Genomic DNA, 23,487 nt, shown 5'->3' with positions numbered 1-23,487 from the left:
AGGAGCGAGGGCACCTGCCTCACTGGAGGACGAAGGCCTGGAAGCCTCTGAATGGTCTCTCCTAAGAGGAAGGAAGCACCCTCCCATCTTAATAATAGTAATCACCACCGTTACTATTTACTGGGTGCCTGGGAAGCCCAGCCACTTCACACAGTCTCATTCCATCCTCCTGGCAACCAGCCAGGACTGTTATTATCCCCATTTACAGATGAAGAAACCGAATCTTTGAACCCAGGTCATTCTGGCTCTAAAGCGTGTGCTGGTTTTCCTTACACGGCTCTGTCTCTCACTTCTCCCACTGAAATGTCTCCCATGCTATTGCTCTTACTCATTCCTGCCCATGTCTTCTCCAAAACACCATTTCTGGATTCATTCCACAAGCATTTGGTGAGTGCGTACGAAGCACCAGGCGAGGGGCTGGGCGTAGGTGCTGTGGACAGATTCATTCCCTGGCCCCCTCCCAGGTGGAGAGCACCCTGGGGTTTGCTAGGCATACAGCCCTTGCTTATAGGTTCTTTTTTTTTTTTTAAGATTTTATTTATTTATTTATTTATTTATTTATTTATTTATTTGAGAGAGAGAGAGAGAGCATGAGCAGAGGGGAGGGGAGGGGCAGAGGAAGAGGGAGAATCAGGCTCCCCGCCGAGCAGGGAGCCGGATGTGAGGCTTGATCCCAGGGTCCTGAGATCATGACCTGAGCAGAAGGCAGCTTCTCAACTGACTGAGCCACCCAGGCGCCCCTGCTTATAGGTTCTGATGGGCCCCGGGGTCCCACGACCAAATGAATGGAATGCACCAGCCCAAACTTCATCAGCTTGGGTACAATCGTACTGATTATCGCAACTCACATTTGCCTCATTTTTTGTGCGTTTTAGGTATCTCTTTCTTGCCCATAACTCATCTGACGCTCACAACCCTGTGAGATCGATATGTTACTCCTATTTTACTGACTAGGAATCCAAGGCTCAGAGAGGTGATGTCTGTTTCGCCTCACCATAAAGCCAGGACCAGAAGTCAGGTGTCTGGACCCTTAGTTACCGTACTTTCCATCTCTCTGCCATGTTCTCTTCCACGAAAGCCATCCACCAGCCTGCTCCCCTCCGATAACCCCTATGCACCCACGTTCTTTCATAGGAAGCCAAGGGACGTCCCTAGCTCCCTGAGTGGTTTCTCACTTTCAACCCCATCTCAAATCTTTTGCCAAACTGGCCACAGCCACCCCACACTCCCCACCTCCTTCCTTCAAACCTGCCCCACCTCCTCCCTCTCCCCCCCTTCCTCCAAGGTGCTCCCAGGGGCTTCTCCCAGCTGCCAGGAGCAGGGGACAGGAGCAGGGACCTATCATTGCAGGAGGGAGGGAGGATGTTTCCCACAGGGAGCTCGTCTGGGCCTCAGGGGCCCTGGCACCCAGCTCTGCCCTGTTCAGCTCCTGGAACATCAGCAAGGTTGCGCAAAAAGCAAGGAGGAGAGAAACACCAGCACACAAGGGTGGGGGAAAGGTTAGACACAGGAAGCCGTGGGAGAGCCGGCTGGTTCAGACCATCCAGATTTCCCCAAACGCGCCATTATCCCCCTGGGAAAACCTGTTGGTGAAGTCCTAGGTGTCTCTTTCAAGAAGGGTCCTCCTGAGGTCACCTCTGCCATCCCTCTGCCTCTGGGCAGGCCATTTTCTGTATTTCTTCCAAGCTGACTGGCTGAATGGTATGAGCCTTTCTCCCAGGGAAACTGAGGTCTGGGGAGGGAGAGGGGGCTTGTGGGGGCACCAGGGGCCAGGGTTGGGGGCGGGGGACAGGACCAACGGGCTCATATCCAGCTGTGACGACTCCTGAGCTTGCACTCCCACCTCCTCTTTGCCTGGTGTTTGGCGGGGGTGACAGTGACATCACAGGTGTGGCGTGCCAGCCACGTGCTGGGTGCCAAGCAAAACAGCCAGGACAAGTGTGTGCATCATCAGTGCCTGGGAAGGAAGGCCACCAAAAGAAGTGAGTCTGGTGGAAAGACCTGAAAGCGGGAAGGGAGGCACCTTGCTGGGTGGGGGTGGGGAAAACCAGAATAAAACCCTGCTGTGGGCAGAACCAGAGAGAGGGAAGGCCCAAGCTGGAGCTGCAGAGAGATGCCTCTCATCTTCCCCTCCTCTGCGTCTCCCAAAGCCTGTCAATGCCCCAGACATGAGCCAGCCCAGGCCCCGCTACGTGGTAGACAGAGCCGCATACTCTCTCACCCTCTTTGATGATGAGTTTGAGAAGAAGGACCGGACGTACCCACTGGGAGAGAAACTTCGCAATGCCTTCAGGTAACATGGCCCAGAGCCCAGACACCTCTTTCCTCTGCTCCCCATCAAAATCCTTTCTGCACCGGGGTATGGCTCCTGCGCCAGTATGGCTAAGACAGGGCTTGGGGAAGCCCTGGGGAGGGGAGGTTCAGAACCCTGATTTTAAGACCCTACTACCTCTCCTGGACTGACGCCCACCCCTGAAGGGTGGGGAGTAGCAGCAAGGGCTGGCCACAGTTTCAGAGTTGTAGGGCATCTCCAATCCCCGGCATGAGGTCTTGCCTTATTCTCAGTCCACTCAAGTCTCTCTTAGGTTCTTAAGGGAGCTCTAGATGGGCATGCCACCACCACATGGGCCAGTGGGAGCGTCAGCGCCCTTCCTTTAATGCCCTGTTCCCTCCTGATCAGGAAAGATCGGAAGCCACCACTCCGTGCCCTTTGTCCTCTTTCTCTCCTCGATGTTCCTTCCTTTTCCTGATCCAGAGACTGCCCAAAGGCAGCCCCTAAATTCCTGGGATTTCCTAAAGGGTACCTACCAGGATAGGGTCCTGCCAGACCCCTGGGTTCCTTCCACTCTCAGATCTCTGGGACTGTGCTGGTGGGTAGCAGAACCTCATCTCCAACGAGGGGGCTTCATGAGATGAGTTATACTCAGCCTGCAGAAACCCGAGGCTATGAGCTTCACCTTCCCCCTTCCTACACTCCTGGCCGACCTTGCCCAGTCCTGGCTGTGGGCTGGCTTGCTCTTCCTCACTCCGCTGGGGAAATAGCTGATTCAGTTACCTGGATTGAGGTCACTGGCAATGGCTGAAGTGGAGATGCAGGTGGAACTGGTTTAGGCTGCAGGAATCACCAACTTGAGTCTTCACTAAAAGCCCCGGTCCAACCCTACTGCTCCTGGGAGGCTCCATTTCTGCCCGGCTACAGCCAAAGCCTTGGGTGTTCAGTGTCTGGGCACCCTACCCGCTGTGGTGCTCCTTGGACAGGTGGGCTCTGCCAGCCTTAGCTCCCAAACAGGTGAAGTTTGGGTTGTTTCTGTGCCGGAGGGATGAGGGTATCCACTGTTGGCCTAAAAGATTATAGATTAAAACTATAAAGTGGTGGAGGGAACTAACAATTCCCACGAGGCTGGAATTGAGCCTTAAACAGTGCCTGACACACAGAAAATACTCCAATAAATATTTGTTCAATGAATGAATGAATGAATGAATGGCTAGAAAGCTAATCCCTCTGTCCACTTCCCTCTTGGCCGCTGAAGCCTCTGGATAGGTGTTCGGCGTATGTTTCCAGCTCTTCTCTCAGCTTCAGGTTGCCTTGCCTGACATACGGCAGGCTCGCAAGTAAGGCCGGGCAGGTATGAGCCCTCAAGGGGGTTGTGTGTCTTCCCCTAGTCAGCTCTTTATTTGTGAGTCCAGTTTTCCCTGCCACAAACGAACCTGAGCGAGTTCCTGCAGGGCTGGTTCTCCCTTAGGACAAAGCTTTGAGTTGCTTTAAGCTATGTGCCACTAGTCCAAAGCCCTGTCCACCATCCCAAGGATGCGAGAGGCACCCATCTGCCCCCAGAGGATGTTGATGGTGGTGCCCTTCCCAGAGTGGTGGTTGGGACAGAAAATCTGTCCAAGTCTCTGCACAGGGTACAAAGCATTGTCTGTGTTGATTTTCGTCTTGGGTGCCATCCAGGGGACCCAGTATCAGGGAAACTATTGTTCACAAGAGCAAAGAGCGGGAATTGGTGCCGGGAAGGAAAGGAGGCCTAATCAGAGCGGGCCAGTGAGTCACCAAATGGGCCCCGAGTATTTGAGTTCCCTCAACTGGGAGAAGAAAAGCAAATGCCTCCCACCCCCTTCCAGTCATCAATCCACGAGCTGTCACCCTTGCGTTTGGAGGCCCTTGTTCCTACCACTCCTGAGTTTCTATGAAAAGACCTCCAGGTATTCAACAAACAGGGAAGGAATCAACGTTCCCCACCCTGCGCTGACAAACGAACAGCTCCCCCGTTCTTTCCACCCCCACCCCCCATGAATTAACAGTAGGAAGAGCTCCAGCATTGGAGTCACCACACAGAAGGACAATGAGTCAGCAGAGACATACCCCGCAGGGACAATGGAGCAGTCTCTCGGGGGCAGTGCTAAGAAAGATGGCAGCAGCCCCTACTCTGACTGAGTTTCAACACCAGCCTACCCTTTCAATCATTCATTCACTCAGTGACTCGGCACATACTTACTAAATACTCCAATACAATGCACAAGGTATACAAGATGAACATGGGAGCCAGACTTTCGGCCCTGGTGGGGTTCGCTGTCTAGTGAGGACAATAGATGAAAAGGAAGTCATTATGACCCAGCACGTACAACAAGCTTCAGGAGCCCAGAACTGGGTGCCCAGGCCTGTGTTCCGTCAGACTGGAGAAAGGCCATCCGAGGTGGGGGCTAAGTGACCACAAATCCATGCCTTTACGCCAAGTCTTGTGGACGTCCTAGGTGAGCAGCCAGCTCCAGAAGACGCCGAGCCAAAGGCCAGGGCATGGGGATGGCTCTCTAAGGAAAGCCCGGCCTGTCCTCCTCAGTGTCCCTGGCCTTCCGCACGGTGTGGGCGCGCACTGGATTCTGAGTGAATTCCGAATGATTGAGTGAATGAATCAATGACCAGGAACGGGATCTCAGAATCCCTCCCCCACTCGGAGTGTCCGAATCATGCAGTGCCGACTGGAAGCCTGCCCTCTTCCCCTCCAGATGTTCCTCAGCCAAGATCAAAGCTGTGGTGTTTGGGCTGCTCCCCGTGCTCTCCTGGCTCCCCAAGTACAAGATCAAAGACTACATCATCCCCGACCTGCTGGGCGGACTCAGTGGTGGATCCATCCAGGTCCCACAAGGTGAGGGGTCGGTGTCCTAGGTCGGCGTGGCCTGCTGCTCCCCCCTCGTCCTCTCCCGTCCGCCGTGACCTCCATAACCCAGCCGTGCCCCTAAGCCTGCAATCTCTTCGTCCCCTGCAGGCATGGCATTTGCTCTCTTGGCCAACCTTCCTGCCGTCAACGGCCTCTACTCCTCCTTCTTCCCCCTCCTCACCTACTTCTTCCTGGGGGGTATACACCAGATGGTGCCAGGTAAGCCCTCTCCCCTCTCAGCCGGCAAGATGGCCTGGCCTACGAGGACAGGTGGCGGGGCCGGGCGGCTTCTGTTTTCCATCCGCATTCCCCTAGAGCTGGTGCCAGTTGGTCCAGAAGGGACTGGCACTGTGAGCGTCAGTCCCAGGTCCACTGCCACCTTAGAGAAACCAGGTAGCTGTCGCGAGCTCGGTTAGGCGTCCCTGTTCTGTCTCCCTCCCTGGAACGTGGGGAGGACTCGGTACATCAGGATATACTATGTGCCGTAAAGTGCCGAACAGACGTGAGAAACTACGGAGTCACTCTCAGGCTGGTCCCTGCAGGGACACTTGGAGCTCTCTGGTGCGAAGTGACGTGGAGAGAAGGGGCCCGGTCACAAGGCCTGTGTCTGGGTCAGGCACTGCTTGTGTTTCCAAGCTCATTTCCTCACGCGACCCACAAAATAATTTTAGCAGCTGAGGTGAAAGTCCCTTGAAAGCATAGGTCATAGTTACATATGAGCAGAACGTTGGAGGCATGGGGACCCATCCCTCTGGGAGCAGGGAAGCTCTCCTGGGCCCCTTTCTGTCATCCAGGGGTGTGGCCCAGACCTCTGACTTGCCGGCTGGGGGGACACCACAGGTACCTTTGCGGTTATCAGCATCCTGGTGGGTAACATCTGTCTGCAGCTGGCCCCAGAGTCGAAATTCTGGGTCTTCAACAACGCCACCAATAAAAGCTACGTGGACACGGCTGCCATGGAGGCCGAGAGGCTGCACGTGTCAGCGACACTGGCCTGCCTGACTGCCATCATCCAGGTGAGGGGACAGCCACGTCCCTGTCAAGGGCCCAGCCTCAGGAGAGCATCTTTCCGTCTGGCCCCTGCCTCCACACCCCAGTTTTGACATTAAAGCTGATTCAGGGCTCTACCTCCTCCCACTTTCCCATTCCCAGGGCCACAAAAGACCCCAAAAAATCCGTGTCTCTCCTCACCTACCTCCAGCAGGTCCATAAATCCAGCATCTGCACCTGGTAAAACTGTCCTGAGTCCCAGACTGTCTGGAAGGCTCACGGTCTCTCCCCACCACGCTCTCCAGTGCCCGCCCCTCTGCCAGCACAGTCCTCCTATTTGTCTAACACCCCCATCCCCCTCCAGCCTCCTCTGCTCCAAGCCACAGCATCACCCATACCACGTCAGCTGCACAAATTGCAAAGGCCTCTGCTAGGTTTTTTGTCTTAAGATTTTATTTATTTGAGAAAGAGAGATGAGCAGGGGGAGGAGCAGAGGGAGAGGGAGAAGCAGACTCCCCACTGAGCAGGGAGCCCCATGTGGGGCTAGATCCCACCGTGAACTGAGCCGAAGGCAGACGCTTCACCGTCCGAGCCACCCAGGTGCCGCTCTGCTAGGTTTCGCGAAGGGAAACATAGCGTGGTGGGACACAAGAGCAGGAAGCAACCTCAGACAACACCTTTAATTCGTCTGTTCATTCCGTTAATGCTTTTGGTTGCTTCGCTGTGCCAGGAGCTGGGCTAGGCCTTAGGGGAAAGATAAGTAGAGATGAGGCCCGGTTCCCCAGAGGCTCCCAGCCCAGCAGAGGAAGTAGCCATGTCAACAGATAAACTTGTAGGCCGTGAGATAAGCCGCATAATAGAGCTATGTTCAAATGGCTGTGGGAACACCAAAGAGAGAGTCAGGGAAGGCCTCACCTCAGAGAGGAGGTGACATTTGACCTGAGTCTTAAAGGATGAGTAGAGGTTGGCCAGGAACCAAATGAATGAGGCACAGAAGGACAGTCCAGACAGAGGGAATGCACCCCAAAGCATGGAGGCCTGCAAGTGTGAACTGACCAGGGAATGACAAGGCAAGAACTTTGGGGTGACTAGAGAGCAGGAGGCTTTTTGGGGGATGGGCCAGAGAAGGGACTGGAAACCGAGGCAGAGGCTAGACAATGAAGGCTGAGGTCTGTCCCCTGTGCAGTGGCTTTGGGTGGGATTGCAGTTTATAAGAATCATTCAGGCCATAGAGAAGAGAGGTGGGAGGTGGATTAGAAAACTCAAAGCAGGGGGCCTGTCAGGAGACTCTGCAGAGGCCCGGGCAAGACTCTCGAGGGCCTAGACCTCCCCCTCCACAGAGAGGACCGCCGTTGGGGCCGACTTACGGATCATTAGGCCCGGAGCGTCAAAGGGCTTGGCAGTAGCCTGGCTGTGCGGGTGAGGGAGGATGACCCCCAAGTTTTTGGTTAGCCCACTGGGTGGATGGCAGTGTCTACTAAGACACTACTGAGAGAGGAAACCCTGGGGGAGGACCCAGTTCAGATAGGAAAACTGAAGCCAGAGAGAGGAAGCGACAAAGAGGCCTGTGCCCCAAAGCAGACTCGGGGTCTGCCGGCAGAGTAGAGGGCCAGACACGGTCATGAAGGGCTCATTTCCCTGGGGCTGCTGCATGGAACTCCAGCCTGGGCTTGGGCCCGGCAGATGTGGGCACTGCTAACCCTTCTCGGTCGTTCCCCCTCCCCCACCTCTCTCGTCTCAGATGGGCCTGGGCATCGTGCAGTTCGGCTTTGTGGCCATCTACCTCTCCGAGTCCTTCATCCGGGGCTTCATGACGGCAGCCGGCCTGCAGATCCTGATCTCCGTGCTCAAGTACATCTTTGGACTGACCATCCCTTCCTACGCAGGCCCGGGGTCCATTGTCTTTGTGAGTCTAGGAGCACACCCTGCCAATGGGGAGGGCCTCAAGCAGGCACAGAGTTGGGTTACTGTCTGAAGAAGTTGTGAGCTCCTCCTTACAAGATGTTCCCAAACAACAGCCGGTTGACCCATGGTTCAGAGAGGATTCTCAGGGGGTTCCCACTTTGGAAGGGAGGGCGAAACACATGACCTTGAGGGCGCACTGAGGTTCTCTATGGTTAATCCCTGCAGAAAAGGAGCTGTACACTCTCCACCAGTTCCCTGACATAGTGCCTCAACCACTCCTTACCCAGGAAGTCCTTCCTTATGTCTAATCTCCAACCCTCCTCCTTGAGTTCGAATTCTTTCTAGAGAAAGAGAGAAAGAGAATCCACATTCCAACCTGGCATGAGCTCCCAGGGTGCCCTTTGGGAGAGGGAGGTGGAAGATGGGGTGCTGCGGGTGACCAGGGTCTGAATTCTGCTTTGGTGTGCCTCCATGCGCGTTGATGACACCCTTCCACTGGGTTAGACACCCGAGGGTGGGGATGGTATGGGAAGAAGAGGTGGGAGCCCATGAGCATGATGCTATCTCCCCCAGACCTTCATTGACATTTGCAAAAACCTCCCCCACACCAACATCGCCTCGCTCATCTTCGCCCTCATCAGTGGCGTCTTCCTGGTGCTGGTGAAGGAACTCAATGCTCGCTACATGCACAGGATTCGCTTCCCCATCCCTACGGAGATGATTGTGGTAAGGACCCTGCCCCAGGCTGGGGTGTTGGGGGCCAGGCTGGAGAGGCCATGAGAAACGGAATCCAGCTCCAGCCAAACCCAAGGGAGCCCCTACCTGCCTTCACCTTGCCCTCCACTGGCAGATAGTAGAACAGGAGGTTGGGGGAATCCATTCCACCCTCCCTGTATGTGGCTCCCACTCTTCCTACTCCTTGGTCCCCTTCGAGGAAGCCAGGCAGTGGGATTTGGGGTCCCCAGAGAAAAGGGAGGCTTGGGAGTGACCCCTGCCCTGCCAATCCCCATTCTCCATTTTGGGGTTTGCAGGTGGTGGTGGCAACAGCTATCTCTGGGGGCTGTAAGATGCCCCAAAAGTATCACATGCAGATCGTGGGGGAGATCCAACATGGGTGAGTCCGGGAGGTCAAGACGCCTGCCCACCCCTACCAACACCCCTCCATGCAGGCCTGGGCTCAGAGACCCAGATGAGACAAGCTCTGTGAGAGAGCCCTGTCGACTCTGTGCACCGCCCGAGTGGGAGTGATCTCTGTTACTTATCACGGAAGACGGCCGTGCCATCAGCCAGGGTGGCTGTGCCACAGTGTGTCTTCACTGCCACACGCCCCCAACAGCCCCCTTACTGGATGTCGCTAAAGCAAAGCCTCTCTGATCAGCCCTTCTCCGGCTCTCTGTCGCCTTTCACGTGTTATCTCTTTCCCTCCACGTGGAGAGGAAGCTGTTAGCAGCAAAACAACCTTTATGGAGCTCCACTCTGTGCCAGGCACCGCGCGGGGCCCTGGCAGGGGAAGGGTGGTGCTTGTGCCGCGGGGCTAGAGGGGAGGGGGAGGGGGAGAGGGCGGGGGGCGGGCAGGGTGGCTGTGGATCTGTGGCCTAGTGAGTCCAGGACCTGGGTGTGAACACACGAGCACCCCCCCCTTACGGGCTCTGGGACCTCAGAGGAGGGAGGCTCTACGTCTTGGTTTCTGCTTTGTCAATGGGAGTGATGGCAGCTGCCCCACAGCGTGGTACTGAGGACTCAGATGATGGGGGGGACGGGCGGGGGGGACGACTCCTGGCACAGCGGGGCCTTGCTGATCCGTGTGGGCTGGGGAAGGACTCGCCGTTCCTCTTCTCACACTTCTGGGCCCTGCCTCCTCTCCGGCTCCCTGGCAGCTTCCCCACCCCCGTGTTGCCTGTGGTTTCCCAGTGGAAGGACATGATGGGCACCGCCTTCTCACTGGCCATCGTGGGCTATGTCATCAACCTGGCCATGGGCCGGACCCTGGCCAGCAAGCACGGCTACGACGTGGATTCTAACCAGGTAGGTCTGGCCACTGCCAGCGAGGCCAAGCAGGAGGGCCAGGTCCCACAGGGGCCTGGCGAGAAGTACCACGCGGCTCTTCGGGCTGTGGTGAGGGAGGTGCCTACCAGTGAGGAGGGGCTCTGACCACAGGAGGCCGACTTCTGCTTGGTGGGGAGTCTGGCTCTCCAGCAGTAGGGTCATTCTCGAGTCCTAGGCCCAAGATCCAGCTTGCGTGGATAACTATGTTTGGTCTATACCTGCTGCCCACCCCCCACCTGCCCCAGCCTCTGATCCTGCCCCTGTCCCCACAGGAGATGATCGCCCTGGGCTGCAGCAACTTCTTTGGCTCTTTCTTTAAAATCCACGTCATTTGCTGTGCTCTCTCGGTCACTCTGGCTGTGGATGGAGCTGGAGGAAAATCCCAGGTGAGTGCTGTACCAGGGGAGTGGGGGGGGAGGGGAATAAAACAGTTGCCCCAGAGAAGCCAGGGCACCTGCAAGCCAGGCCAGCTGCTTCTCCAACCTTCCTCTCCTCCCTTCAGTCTCCACTCCCCCAAAGGCATCTGTTGGAAATAAGTCAAGAACAAGAATTCACACTTATGCCCTGTTCCCAACTCTTTCTCTGAACAGGTGGCAAGCCTGTGTGTATCCCTGGTTGTGGTGATCACCATGCTGGTCCTGGGGTCCTACCTGTACCCTCTCCCCAAGGTAAGAGCCCAGCGGGAGAGCAGAGGCCAGAGGGAGACTCCAGGAGGGACCATCCCTAAGGGTTGCGTAACCTTCTACAAAGTGCCAACATGGTCACACTTTGTCCTAATCACAACCTGTGAAGTAGACAACACAGGTTTTACTTTTCTCGTTTTACAGGTGAGGGAAACTGAGGCTGAAAAAGTCTAAGTGATTTGTAGTGATACGGCTCATAAGTGCAGGGCTGGTGGCAAGCTCCAGCCTTCTGACCTGAGGGTCAACGCCCCCATCAGCGTTTACAAGTGCTTAGGAGTGCCTGACTAGGGAGGCCCTGGGACTGGGTGGTTTGCAGATGAGGGAAGAGGGGAGGGGCGGAGAAGGCCAGCATGCCCCCCCCCCCTCCGGCCTAGCACCTGCACTCTCCAGCCCTGAGATGGAGTGCAGAGATTTGGGGGCTCTGCCAGAAGAGACATTCTGGAATTAGAGCTCTGTCCTGCCGGGAACCAGGGTCAGGGGTGTGTAGGAAGGGGAGGAAGAAGGGGACACCTCGGGTGAGAAAGAACAATGTTCTGCTTCCCCAGTCTGTGCTCGGAGCACTGATAGCTGTCAACCTCAAGAACTCCCTCAAGCAACTCGCTGACCCCTACTACCTGTGGAAGAAGAGCAAGCTGGACTGTGTAGGTATCGGGGGGCCCCTGGGTCCCCCTCCGGCCCCTGCCCTCTCCTCCACCCCCACGGCCCTGTCAGCTCTTTCTGTCGGTGACCCCTCAGCTCTGCTGCTCCCTAATTTGCAGAAGGAGCTGTTAAGAGCCCAGGTTTTGGAGTGAGACATCCTCTGTTCACATCCTGACTCCACTGCTCACTGGCTCTGTGGCTTGGCCCTAAATGACCAAGTCCCTTAACTTCTCTGAGTCTTGGCTTTCTCATCTGAGAAATGGGTATCCTATACTCTCTACCCGCCCAAGAGATAACACACATAAGGAGCATGTTGTCTGAATGGTGTCCTGGGTTCAGTAAAACTTAGTTATGATTCTTTTTCTGATTGGTAGTTCCAAAAAAAAGCAAAAAGAAATAGTTTTTAAAAACAACAGCAACAAAACCCCTGGAACCTAGAGCCCTCATACTAGGATCTTGAGGAAGTCGCCAGATTTCTCCGGAGTGCTATTTCCTCCTCTGTAATGGGGACAGCAGTCATGGCTTCATCACACACTGGTTCTGAGGATTAAATGAGATCATATGGGAAAGCACCGTGCAACCACGCAACGCTCAGCAAACATGACTGATTGTTATGATTCGTCACGGTCCCAGCGCCTCTCGCGTTAGACAATAGTATTAAGGCTACCAGGTACTGACGACTCTGACAACGATCCCCATTTAAGCTCCACCATAACTTATGAGACAGGATTTACTGACCTCCTTTCAAGATGATGAAACCAAGGGGTGCCTGGCTGCCTCAGTCGGAAGAGCGTGCAACTCTTGATCTCCAGGTTATGAGTTCGAGCCCCACGTTAGGTGTAGAGATGACTTAGATGAATAAAACTTAAAAAAAAAAAAAAGATAATGAACCCAAGGCTCAGAGAGGTTAAGTAACTTGTCGAAGGCCACAGGGGCAGTAAGTGGTAGAGTCAGGATTGGAACCCACATCTTAGACTGGCAAACCTCTGCGTGGCACTGTCTCCTGGGGTTGCCTGCATGGTACCTGAGGAAAATCCTTAAAGCCACAGAAGTGAGTGGTCCATCTGGGGTCCCCCAGTGAGTGATGAGGATAGGGGAAAATAATGTTCCAATTCCCACCCCAAAGATCTGCTTTTATCACATCCCAGCAATCCCCCCGCCATGACAATAGTTCCTGAAATTTACATTGTGCTTTGGGCTCCCATCCGAACCTCACAGTTCTCTACAGGGCTGTGGGCAAATTTGTTTCCTTTAGAGAATTTGGGGGACTGTAAAGGACAATCAAAGGGGCAACTATCCAAACGGCATGCAATCCTGCCTCCCACCCACCCAACCAGACCCCAGGCCGTCAGGCTGGGAAGACCACCGAGCATGTTTCAGGGATACACAGCCTCCCACTGGTGGGGAAAGGGAGCTCATGTTTGTTGAGTGACCACTGGGTGCCCATCACCAAGCCAGGACCTTTAGGTGCCTTAGCTCTTTAACCCTTTCATGAAACGGGTATCATTACTCCCCTTTTGTGGGTCAGGCAACTTGGCTCACATCACTAGTAGGTGGGAGAATAAAACTTTGAACCCAGGCGTATCTGACGCTCGTGGGCTCAGCGTGTGCCATGCTGCCTCCCCGTGTGGCTGGGGTTGTCTACTAAAAACCAATCAAGCTTGCTCAACGCACTCAGTCTAGGGGGAATGTGCAAGCATACCAGAGCACCAGTACATAAGACGATGCCAAAATGCCATGACAAGGGGAGGGCGGGTCTGCGGTTGCGGAAACAGAATGGCCTTAGCTATTCCAGGAAGACCTCCCCAAAGAGGCAGCCTTCTCCCCGGGCCTGCTCTGATATCTCTCTCCTCACAGTGTGTCTGGGTGGTCAGCTTCCTCTCCTCGTTCTTCCTGAGCCTGCCCTACGGTGTGGCTGTGGGCGTCGCCTTCTCCGCCCTGGTTGTGGTCTTCCAGACTCAGTTGTGAGTAAACCCCCCCCCCACAAAAGGCACAGCAGTGGGGCCCCGCGCCCAGGCTGGGCTGACTGACTGCCATACCCTGAAACCCCAGAGGAAGCTCTCATGGGCTCGGAGGGCTGGGGACCAAAGTAGGAGAGGAACAGGTGGGTAAGACCCCAAGTCTGTCCAAAGGCATTGCCAGTCCCCAGACCAAATGGGACCCTCCCCGGGGGAACACCAGGCCAGAGGACAGATGCCGTGTCCTTCCTATAAAAGGGTTAAGGGATGCAGGCCAGGGACACCAGAAGAAGAGGGTTTAGGCCAGGGCAGGAAGGATGCTCTATGTGAGAGAAGCCCTGGCTTCTCTTCTTGAGAACTCAGAACCAGGAGGTGGTGCCTTCAGGACCACCTGAGCTTGTCACCTTGCGTAACCCACCTCTTCTCTGTGCTGAGCCCCAGGCTGGGGGCTGTGTCAAAGACCCGCCTGTCATCCTTCTAGTCATAGCCCAACCATAATGCCACCAGACGTATGTCTCCAGTGCAGAAAGACCAACACAACACTCCCAGGGAGGAGGAAGAGACCACGTCCCACCCTCCTTCTGCCCCAGCTCCCATCCCAGCATCCTTCCAGGCCCATTGGCTATTAGCATGCTCTTTTTTTTTTCCTTTCCTTTTTCATCCAGTCGAAATGGCTACACTTTGGCCCAGGTCATGGACACCGACATTTATGTTAATCCCAAGGCCTATAGTAGGGTAAGTATCCAAACTTATGACCTCCCTCTTTTGCATGCCCCCACCCCAAATAAAAGAGGATTTTAAAAAAAAGCCAATAAAGACATTTCTGCCAACTGAACTCAGTCTCCCTGTCCTAGGTCCAGGAAATCGAGGGTGTTAAGATTGTCACTTACTGCTCCCCTCTCTACTTTGCCAACTCAGAGATCTTCAGACAAAAAGTCATTGCTAAGGTAAGGTTCAGAACTCCGGTGACCAGAGGGGCTGAACAGAGAGTAACCGGAAGATGGGAGAAAGGGGGCTGGGAGGCAGGCCACCTTCAAAGAGGGTGGAGGTCCAAACTGCTATTGCTTCTCTCCCTGCAGACGGGTGTGGACCCCCAGAAAGTACTGCTGGCCAAGCAAAAATACCTCAGGAAGCAGGAGAAGGGGAGGCTGAGGCCCACACAGCAGAGGAAGTCTCTGTTCATGAAAACCAAGGTGAACTGACGCTAGGAGCAGCTTGACCTCACGGATCCTGCCCTCTGCGGCCCCACCTCACAGCACCCCTTGAGGCAAAGACATAAAGTCTCTACAGCCAGTGCCTGGTGCCCACTGAGCGTTCTTCTCCTTGGGAGGGGGGATGCCAGCTCCTGGGGGTAACCACTGAGCCCCCACGGTCCCTCCTCATTTTCTGGCTAAGACGGGATATGGCCCATAGGCTTATGAACAACCCCAAGTGGGGAGCAGCAGTGAATTTGCTGGGGCACCCACCCAGCTGAGATGTGAGGGTGGGAGTTCTGGGGAGAAGCCAGCACTTACGACACATGTAAAAAGGAGCACAGTTGTTTCCAAAGGCACTTTCTCCCACAGCAGAGTGGGCCGAGGATAGGTCCTGGAGGGGTCCTCCAACTTTGGTTTGTGGGAGACTGAGCACGCAGGCCCTGCCTCCCCCGCCCCCGTGGGGTTCTGGGAGCTTGTATTCACCACCACTATGTTCAGCTATTGACCCCCACCTGCACATTCCTTGCCCCCTGCCTCAACTCTAGCAAAGTGTGATTCAGTGTGATGATTCCCCGCCCCCACCCCCTCCAGACTGTCTCCCTGCAGGAACTCCAGCAGGACTTTGAGAATGCCTCCCCGACGGACCCCAATAACAACCAGACCCCTGCTAACAGTGCCAGCGTCTCCTACATCACCTTCAGCCCTGACAGCTCCCCAGCGGCCCACTGTGAGCCACCAGCCTCCGCCGAGACCCCCAGTGAGCCCTGTGACATGCTGGCCAGCGTCCCACCCTTTGTCACCTTCCACACCATCATCCTCGATATGAGTGGGGTCAGCTTTGTGGACTTGATGGGCATCAAAGCCCTGGGCAAGGTGAGGCCCCAGGCAGAGGGAGTGCCAGGCCACCCTCCACCCCAACACCCTCACCCCTGCTCTCCTGCACTCCCTGTCCTTGGAGCCCTCATTTTGACAAGCTGAGAGAGGAAAGTCAAAAAGGAGCTTCCCTCAGACATGACCAGGACAGGCTGCTCTCTGCAAAGCAGGCCCAGACAGCCCAAGATGATGAACGGCTGGACAGGGGTACCGGAGAGATATTCACCATCCCATCTGCCTTAGTACCCTCTGGAGTGGAGGCCATCCCAAGCTCCTTCTCAGGCCACCAGGAACCCACCCCAGGGTCCTCTGAGTAGAGTCCAGCTTGGCCCTGGTTCATGGTCTGCTGTTCCTTCCCATCCTCACCCAGACACTCCAGCCTCAGTCAATTCCAGTCAACTGAGAAGAGAAGACCACAAAATATTAGTGCCCCACATTCTCAGGCCAAAGTGGCAGTCCATGGGACACCTTGAATAAAGGCATCCATCCCTCTGATAACTTTTCAGCAGCACCTCCGATGACAGGGAGTTGCAAGCCTCAGAGCTGGCTCAGATAGAGGCTGTCCGGGAAAACCGAGGCGCACAGACAGCATTTAGGCTGAGTCTCATACAGAGCCTTAGCCAGGTGCCCCGAAGGCCGCATCCCCAGCCCTGGGCCCAGCCTGCTGCCCTAGCTTGGACCCGGAGTCCGGGTGGGTGTCTGTCCTCCCTGCCACTTCTGCCTGAAGCCACAAAGTTGGGAAAGAGGGGGAACCTGGGAATCTAAGCTACTGAGAGAAAAGATCTGACCCCACAAGAAGGGGCCTGGTGTCTTTAAGTGCCCGCCTCATCAGCAAAGCCCCATTTCTGTCCTGCTTTCCAGAAAAGCCCACAGCCAACACTCCAGGGGGAAGTGGTGTGCTTTGCTGCTATTTTTATCTTTGGCTGCCAGGACTCTTGGGGTGGCTTATTTGTTTGGCTTCCCCTCTGAAGTGCTTTTTGTGAATCACTTTTGAGGCCCACTCAGAACATTCCTTTCCTTTTGTCTCCCTCCCCCAACCCCCCTCCCCCAACACTTCTAGCTGAGCTCCACCTACGGGAAGATCGGTGTGAAGGTGTTCTTGGTGAACATCCACGGTGAGAAGAGGAGCACGTCTGGAGGACCCAAAGGGGGGAGGAGGGGACGAACAGGTTGGCCGCAGGCAGAATGGGAGGGTGGACGTGACAGCACCCAGATAATTCCCCCCAATTACTACCTGCTCATAAGTGCCTCAAGCACAAGTCAGAAGAAACTGTGGCCAGATTGTGCAAACACGCTAGGGGTCTCAATAACAGAGGGGGCAGGTGGGGGGGAGCGGGGGCGTGGAGTCCAAAGCCCAGCTACTAATTTGCCTGTATCCTTGGCCAAGTCACTTCTTGTCTAGGGATCAATTTCCACTTATGCCAAATTAGGGGGTTGACTGGATGAATTTGGGGATCCGCTCCCAATCTGCAAGCCCATGAATGAGCACGAAGCACACACACACACTGTGGCTGTCTGGGAACACGCAGGCACGCCGTTTGCACACACGGTCTCCGAAGGGCGCCATACACAGTCCTGAAGGCATGTCCACAGAGCAGAAGACTTTCACATGGTCAGCAGGGAGGCAGTGCGGGACGGGGACACACAGACACATAGCAGGATGTGAAGGGGCACATACCCCCCACTACCTGCAGAGAGCCAGAGCCCTTCTGGGGGCTGGCCCAACTTCACAATTAGCCTGAGCAGGACCCAGGCTCTGTGGAACCTGCTCAGAGGGAAAATCTGCAATGGCCGTTAGAGTCAGTGGGCTCCTCCCTCACTGGGCAGTCCTCAGGAAATCATCTCTAGCGTCTGGTAAAAGGGTTCTGCCACACATTGGAGGTTGTGGGAAAGGTCTAGAGAAACAAGAGGAAGAACGAACCATCCAGGCATAGAACTGGCAGCAGCCTCCTTATGGACATTTTAGCCTTTCCCTCTCAATCCCCACAAAGTACTGCCTCTCTCAATCAAACTGCTTCCTTCTGCCTGAGTGGGAAGTTCAGCATCCTCAAGCTCATGTTGCCCTCTGCTGTCCAGAATTGATATTGCAAGGCCCATGCCTTGGTCTGGCCTTGGATGCCCCAAAGAGCGCAGCCCTCAGTCCTCTCTCTCCCCTTCCTTCCCTCTCACCATCCTTCCCCCACCCCCAGCACCAGACCACATGGCTGTTACCTGTCTGAAAGCCCTTTCCTCCTCCCAGCCCAGGTGTACAAGGACATCAGCCATGGCGGTGTCTTTGAAGATGGGTGTCTAGAGCGCAATCACGTCTTTCCCAGCATACATGATGCTGTCCTCTTTGCCCAGGCAAATGCCAGAGAAGTGGCCCCAGGACGTGACTTCCACGGGGTAAGGTCCCTGCATGTCGGGAATCCAAGGCCCTGGGGCACTGAAATGGCAGGAAGGGGGGCATAAGAAAGAACCCAGGAGAAGGTTTGGGTTCCACCACCAACTCTTGTCCTTTCACTTTTCTGAAACTGTCATTGCAGAGTTCCTTATCTGTAGAACGAGCACCCTAAATTAACATTACCTACCTCACAGCGTGTTTCTTTTGCTTCCATTTTAAGATTAACTGATAATTATGCCTGTCATGTCACTTGAAAGCACTTTGTATACTGTAGTATCTTTTAATATTAACTTCCAGGTCACACAAACACTCAAAGCATATTAGAGTATGCCCAGTATTCTGGCATTGTTCACCCGCCCTCCTCTTTCACTCGTTCTAGAAGAGGCTTTGGGCAAGGAAGCCTGCCCATTTTAATCTAGCAGAGCTCAGAGATTTTAGACTGGTGATGGATGAAGAGGCTGGATCCAAGTTTTGTCTCAGTTTCTTGACATTTAATTTGCTAGCTCACTAAGTGGCATGCAAATGAGCTACAAATCACAGTGTCTAGGACTCCAGAAAGTTGGGGAGGCAGAAAAACTCCACCCCACTGACTGGGGTCCCTGCCTGGGCCTCTCCAGCCACCCCCTGCTCCCAGGGTCCCTCCCAGCTCAGCCCCTGACCTTGGCCTCCCAAGACTCTGTGCCCTACACCTCCTTATATATAAAACCTTCCCTGCCTGGGTCATAAGAAAGGCTTTTCTGGCCCTGGAGCAACCATTTGCTCTTTGCTGTAAGGGACTGATGAAGGTGAAGCCATCTGTTCTAAGTGCTGAAAGACTGCCCAGGAAAACACAGGGCCCTGCTGCCCGCCCTCCACACTGAGAACAACTGTGCGGGAACAACAGGCCTTCTGGCTTCACAAGCCTTGTCCACAGAGCAAAAAGAGGGAGATTCTGGAAGAATCCTCACCATTTGTTACTGCACAAATGATGCTCAGTTACTATGGTTATATATCTAAAATAACTTTTATATATAGAATATATTTATATTTACATATTACAAAATACATTCATATATATAAATTATACACCCACACACCCCTTTCCAAAAACATGGTGAGATAGAAAGCCTGCAAAATGAGTTTGATTATCCTACTTTTACGGATGAAGAAACAGAGTCTCAGAGAAGGGAAAGGGATTCCCCAAGGTCAGGCAGCTAGCTAAGCGTCCTCATCAGCTCCCCTGCCTCTAAGATGCCCGCAGAGGAGGGCAGCCCCAGATGTACCCCTCTGCTGTAAGGGGGAAGGCCACCCCGTGCTACGTTTTGTGAAGTAGATGGAGGGAAGGGAAGAACAAGGGGTGAGTCATGTGGCAGAACACACGGTGCCCACCCGGAGGCTGCCATTTGCACCAGACCGTGTCGTTCGCTCATGGAGCTCATCCTGCACCCATTTCTCCCACTTCTAGGCTCCAGTGGACCCAGAGCTGTCCTTATATGATTTGGAGGAGGACAGCCCCAGCTACTGGGACTTAGAGCAGGTCAGCTGAGGGGTGGAGGGTACGGGGGGTTGGGGGGGCCAGGAGCTGGAAGGAGATCCTTCCAAACCCAAGGTGTTCACTGGGCTCTCTCACCACCAAGCCAGAGCCATGATCTTGAAGGCCACGGTGTTTCTCTCTCATCTCTCTTGTATAGCAGATCCTACTTCCTCTCACTCCCTGAAAAACCACACAGTGGGGGGAAGGGAGAGACACTGGACGAGGTTCTCGAGAACTAACATCTTTTCTTAACTCTGCACAGCATCCACACTTGATCTTGGACGGACCATAACACACGGGGTCCCAGTGTCTATCACTGTAAAGTAGGGGAGGTGTGGGTGATACCTGGCCCCGTCTACCTCACAGGATCCGTGAGGGATTCACGGGTTCCTTCATTAATTCAACAGATATGGGAAGACTGCTTGCCTGGCATAGTTGCCGGGTGGGCATACAGCGTGAGACCCCTGCCCTCAAGAAACTTGTATTCGGGGACGGTCAGATGAATTCGAAGAACACACATGTTATCGCCTACAGACAGCCTTTAAGTGCTCATGGCTGCGCCGATGTCCTGTCCCCACAGGGCCCTGTCGTCCTGACGGGCAAACTAGCACCACCCCACCGCCCTGAGTTACAAGAAACCCAGATGACTAGCTAGAGAGGAGTCTGGCTTCAGGCCTGGGAATCACATCTCACTTTGTACCGCTTGGCATTCCTTTCGGGCTCGAGTTCCATGTCCACCGAGCAGGTCTCTGGGGGTGCTGATGGCATGAGGGAGACATGAGGAAAGAGAGCCGGAGCTACAAAGATTTGGCAGACTGATCTCTGCGCTCCTGTGGAATCTCCAGGACATTCCAGAAACCTTGGCTAGGCCCCCAAATAGCTTATCAGAGCAAGAAAGGACTTTACAGCTTGTCTGATCTCCACCCTCCTGTCAGCTAACAAAGAAAGTGAAGCCGGAAAGGAGGAGGGACACGGGGAGGTCACAGAGCCTACCAGAGGTGATTCTAAGTAGATTCCAAGCATTTTCTCTTGTCACCTCCGTACCTGTTCACCTCAGGCTGAGCCCGCCTCTCCCCTGTTGACACACACTCACACTCAGGAAGCTCTCTCTGGCCGGGGACTCGTGGGGTCACCTCATGGTTGCCGCCACTGTGACCTCGACAGGTCTAATGCTCTCCCTTCCCCTCCCCTATCCTTCCGTGGTCCTACAGGAGATGTTCGGGAGTATGTTTCACGCAGAGACCCTGACTGCCCTGTGAGGGCCCCGCCAGCCCCCCATGCTGCCGCCAGGGCACGAGGCATCTGGGACTCCCAAGAAGAATGAGCCTGGGGTCATGAAGAGCTTCGGGTAGAGGAGAGCACATCCACCAGGACCTCAGGACCCTCCCTTCCCTTCCCCTCACCCCTCCGCTTCCCCTGCCTCACTCCTGGCGTCTCTAGAGCCAGCCACTTTCAGCAGCAAGGAGAGCCACATCTTCAGCCTCCTGCTGACGCTCAGGGCCCTGGCCAGAATGAGAAAGCCTACTGCTCGCCCTGCCGCACCCACACAGGCACAGCCCACGGCAGCTGACGGGACCCACTCCCCCCACAGACTGCTGCCTTTAAGAGTGAGCCGAGAACAGAAGGGAAAGGATGTCCCTGCTGACGGAGTGTGCAAAGGCCCTTGGGCCCGAACTGCTTGGTGTCAGATGGTGTCAAGCCATCACAGGACATGGGGATGAACTTGCTTAGGACCTGATGGCTTGCCCCCTCCAGCTGCCCCAACTCAGTCCCTGGCAGCTGTGTGTTCCTGGGACCCCATGCTCCTGACACCCCCGGATCTCCGTCTTGGTGACTGTGCCTCCCTTCTCCTTATCACAAGGCTGCTGGGCGCTCCACTGCTATTCGGCACTTCAAACTCTAGCCTGGGGGGTGGCCAGGGCCCTCGGGGCCTCCAGAGCTACCTCTCCAGGGGCAGCCCACCCACGTAGCTGCCACAGCCTCTGAAACATGAACTCTGCCCCCGGCCTTCAGGGGCTGCCCCCTTCCACTCGAGACACGAGACACGCTGGGAATCCCAGAAGGACAGGGAGGGTAGCTACCAGAATCCTCCGGCAGCTTAGTAACAGACGCCAGTTATCCTGCATAACAGCTTTTGGGAATCCTTTCTTGTCCTAGAGACTTGGGGAGGGGGGTGCTAGGGACAACCAAGGGCCAGCTGGTGGGACCTGAGCCCTGACAGTCCCCCTGACTTCAGAAACGCCTCCCCCGCTTAGGAAGTCGGCTTTGTGCTTTTTTCACTTGGCAAAGAGCCAATGATTTTAACTCTCCCGTATCAGCTTGGAGCCTAGATCCTTCAGCCAGGCAGGGGAGAAAGCTACCCAAGGCCCAGCGGCATCCCCCAAGTGGGTGTAGAACACGGCAAAGGGCTGATCCAGACTGAGTCTTCCTCCACGGGCTTCCATAACAAACTCAGGACCTGAAGTCATCTTCTTCTAGGACAGATGGGAAGAGGGGTACGTTCTTCATGGATGTGAGGGGTTAATAGAGTAACCCTGCCGTTGACTTGAAAATAAATAGATGGCATGTGCAAGTATCTGGGGAAATTTCCATGGAAGTGCAACAGAAAACCTTTCGGTCTTCCCCCACTGCTCTCCCAAGCTCCTTCAACTCAGGGACCCTGCTCAACAGGTTGGGCTGGCCCAGCCTGAAAACAAAAAGCCCAATTCCTAATTTCAGCCTGACCTGCGTTGTGTGTCTGTGTGTCGAGTGAGCCGGTCAGCTAGCAAGTCTTCTTAGAGTTAAAGGAGAGGGTGCTGGCAAAGAGCCAACAGATTCTTGGCCTACAAGCATTGCTTCTCTGTGATTTCATTATGCCATGTGGCTGCCAATGGAACTCAAACTTGGAAGGTGGAAGACAATGTTATCTGGGATTCACTGTGCCCAGCACCCGAAGTGCCAAATTCCAGGAGGACAAGAACTTTAGCCAATGACAACTCATCCTCCCCTACTCCACCTCCTTCAAAGTCCAACTCGGGCCCAGGAGATAGGGGAAGGTCACAGAGCCTCAGGACATCCCGAGCAGAGGTGTCCTTTGAACCAAGTGTCCAGACAGTGGAGGTAAAATTGGAAACACATGGGGTAGAGGGAAACATTGAAAAAAACTCCACTGCTGGAAGACTTCGAAAAGAACACAAGCAAAGTCAAACAGACCGCGTTGCGGACATGACTGAGGCAGGAAAGGAGGGCAAGGTAGTGAAATAATCCAGAATTTCAATCCTTTTGAATGTTCTTAGTGATACTGACCTGTGACGATGGGATCCCTGGGGAAGCCCGGGACTCGCGATGTTTGTGTAATTTATTTAATTTAAACAGCATTCTCCTTTTGTTCATTTTGGTAATAAAGTGGTTTTGAAATGTGAACAAATGCATGTGTTTGGGTGGTTTGACGGCAAGACAGAGTAAGTCACCTCCAGAATAAGCGGGCTTCGCTTTGCACTGTCCTAGATGGAAACGAGCAGAGAGCCATTCACCAATACAGCGGAAGATTTCAGCACACTTCTCTCACTGTTGGTAAATCATATGGATGAAAAAAAATAGTGTGGTATGAAAGAGTTAAACAACAAAGAAAACAATCTTGTTCTGATGGACATGCATTAAATTGTGCACACAACAACTAAAATGTGTGCTTCCTAAGTACACATGAAATATTTACAGCAGTTGATCACGTTCTAGGCTCTACATCATTCTCAACGAATTTTGAAGAACAGGCATTTTCCACAGCAATGACCACAATGCATTGAAGCTAAAACTCAATGACAAAAAAACTTGCACGCAAAAAGGATGAGTTTTTTAAAAATACTTCTAAATAACTCAGAGTCAAAAAAGAGATCATATGGAAAATTGAAAACATTTAGACTTAAACAAGAATGCAAATACTACGTATTAAAACTGCAGGGAGGGGCACCTAGCTGCCTCAGTCAGTTAAGCATCTGCCTTCAGCTCAGGTCATGATCCCGGGGTCCTGGGATGGAGTCCCACTTTGGGCTCCTTGCTCAGCGGGGAGCCTGCTTCCCTCTCTGCCTGCCCCTCCCCCTGCTTGTGTGCGCTCCTCTCCCTCTCTCTCTCTCTCTCTCTCTCTGTGTGTCAAATAAATAAATAAAATC

The 23,487-nt window shown here is 54.3% G+C and overlaps 1 protein-coding gene across 1 annotated transcript; it reads left to right on the top strand.

The window, feature by feature from the left end:
- Positions 1–1,385: 1,385 nt before the first annotated feature.
- On the top strand, positions 1,386–22,742 carry SLC26A9 (solute carrier family 26 member 9). Its single transcript, XM_008699543.1, has 20 exons — positions 1,386–2,293; positions 5,005–5,144; positions 5,265–5,375; positions 5,997–6,172; positions 7,888–8,052; positions 8,625–8,777; positions 9,083–9,165; positions 9,929–10,076; positions 10,370–10,483; positions 10,688–10,765; positions 11,326–11,421; positions 13,277–13,383; positions 14,043–14,112; positions 14,232–14,324; positions 14,457–14,570; positions 15,165–15,446; positions 16,507–16,561; positions 17,686–17,831; positions 19,274–19,345; positions 20,554–22,742. Exons 1-20 carry the CDS (start codon positions 2,169–2,171, stop codon positions 20,599–20,601), a joined length of 2,376 nt encoding a protein of 791 aa, XP_008697765.1. The 5' UTR covers positions 1,386–2,168; the 3' UTR covers positions 20,602–22,742.
- Positions 22,743–23,487: the final 745 nt, after the last annotated feature.

The sequence above is a fragment of the Ursus maritimus genome, unplaced genomic scaffold (assembly GCF_017311325.1).
Source record: "Ursus maritimus isolate PB19 unplaced genomic scaffold, ASM1731132v1 scaffold_2, whole genome shotgun sequence".
Classification (NCBI taxonomy): domain Eukaryota; kingdom Metazoa; phylum Chordata; class Mammalia; order Carnivora; family Ursidae; genus Ursus; species Ursus maritimus.
The sequence above is the reverse complement of the archived record's forward strand: the minus strand, read 5'-3'. Positions and strand labels throughout refer to the sequence as shown.

What these genes read in the sequence shown, in the direction of transcription:
- SLC26A9 (XM_008699543.1), top strand. Translation starts at nt 2,169, where the DNA reads ATGAGCCAGCCCAGGCCCCGCTACGTGGTAGACAGAGCCGCATACTCT. An exon ending in GCCCGGGGTCCATTGTCTTT is followed by an intron (nt 8,053 to 8,624) that starts GTGAGTCTAGGA and finishes TATCTCCCCCAG; the next exon opens with ACCTTCATTGACATTTGCAA. An exon ending in ACGACGTGGATTCTAACCAG is followed by an intron (nt 10,077 to 10,369) that starts GTAGGTCTGGCC and finishes CTGTCCCCACAG; the next exon opens with GAGATGATCGCCCTGGGCTG.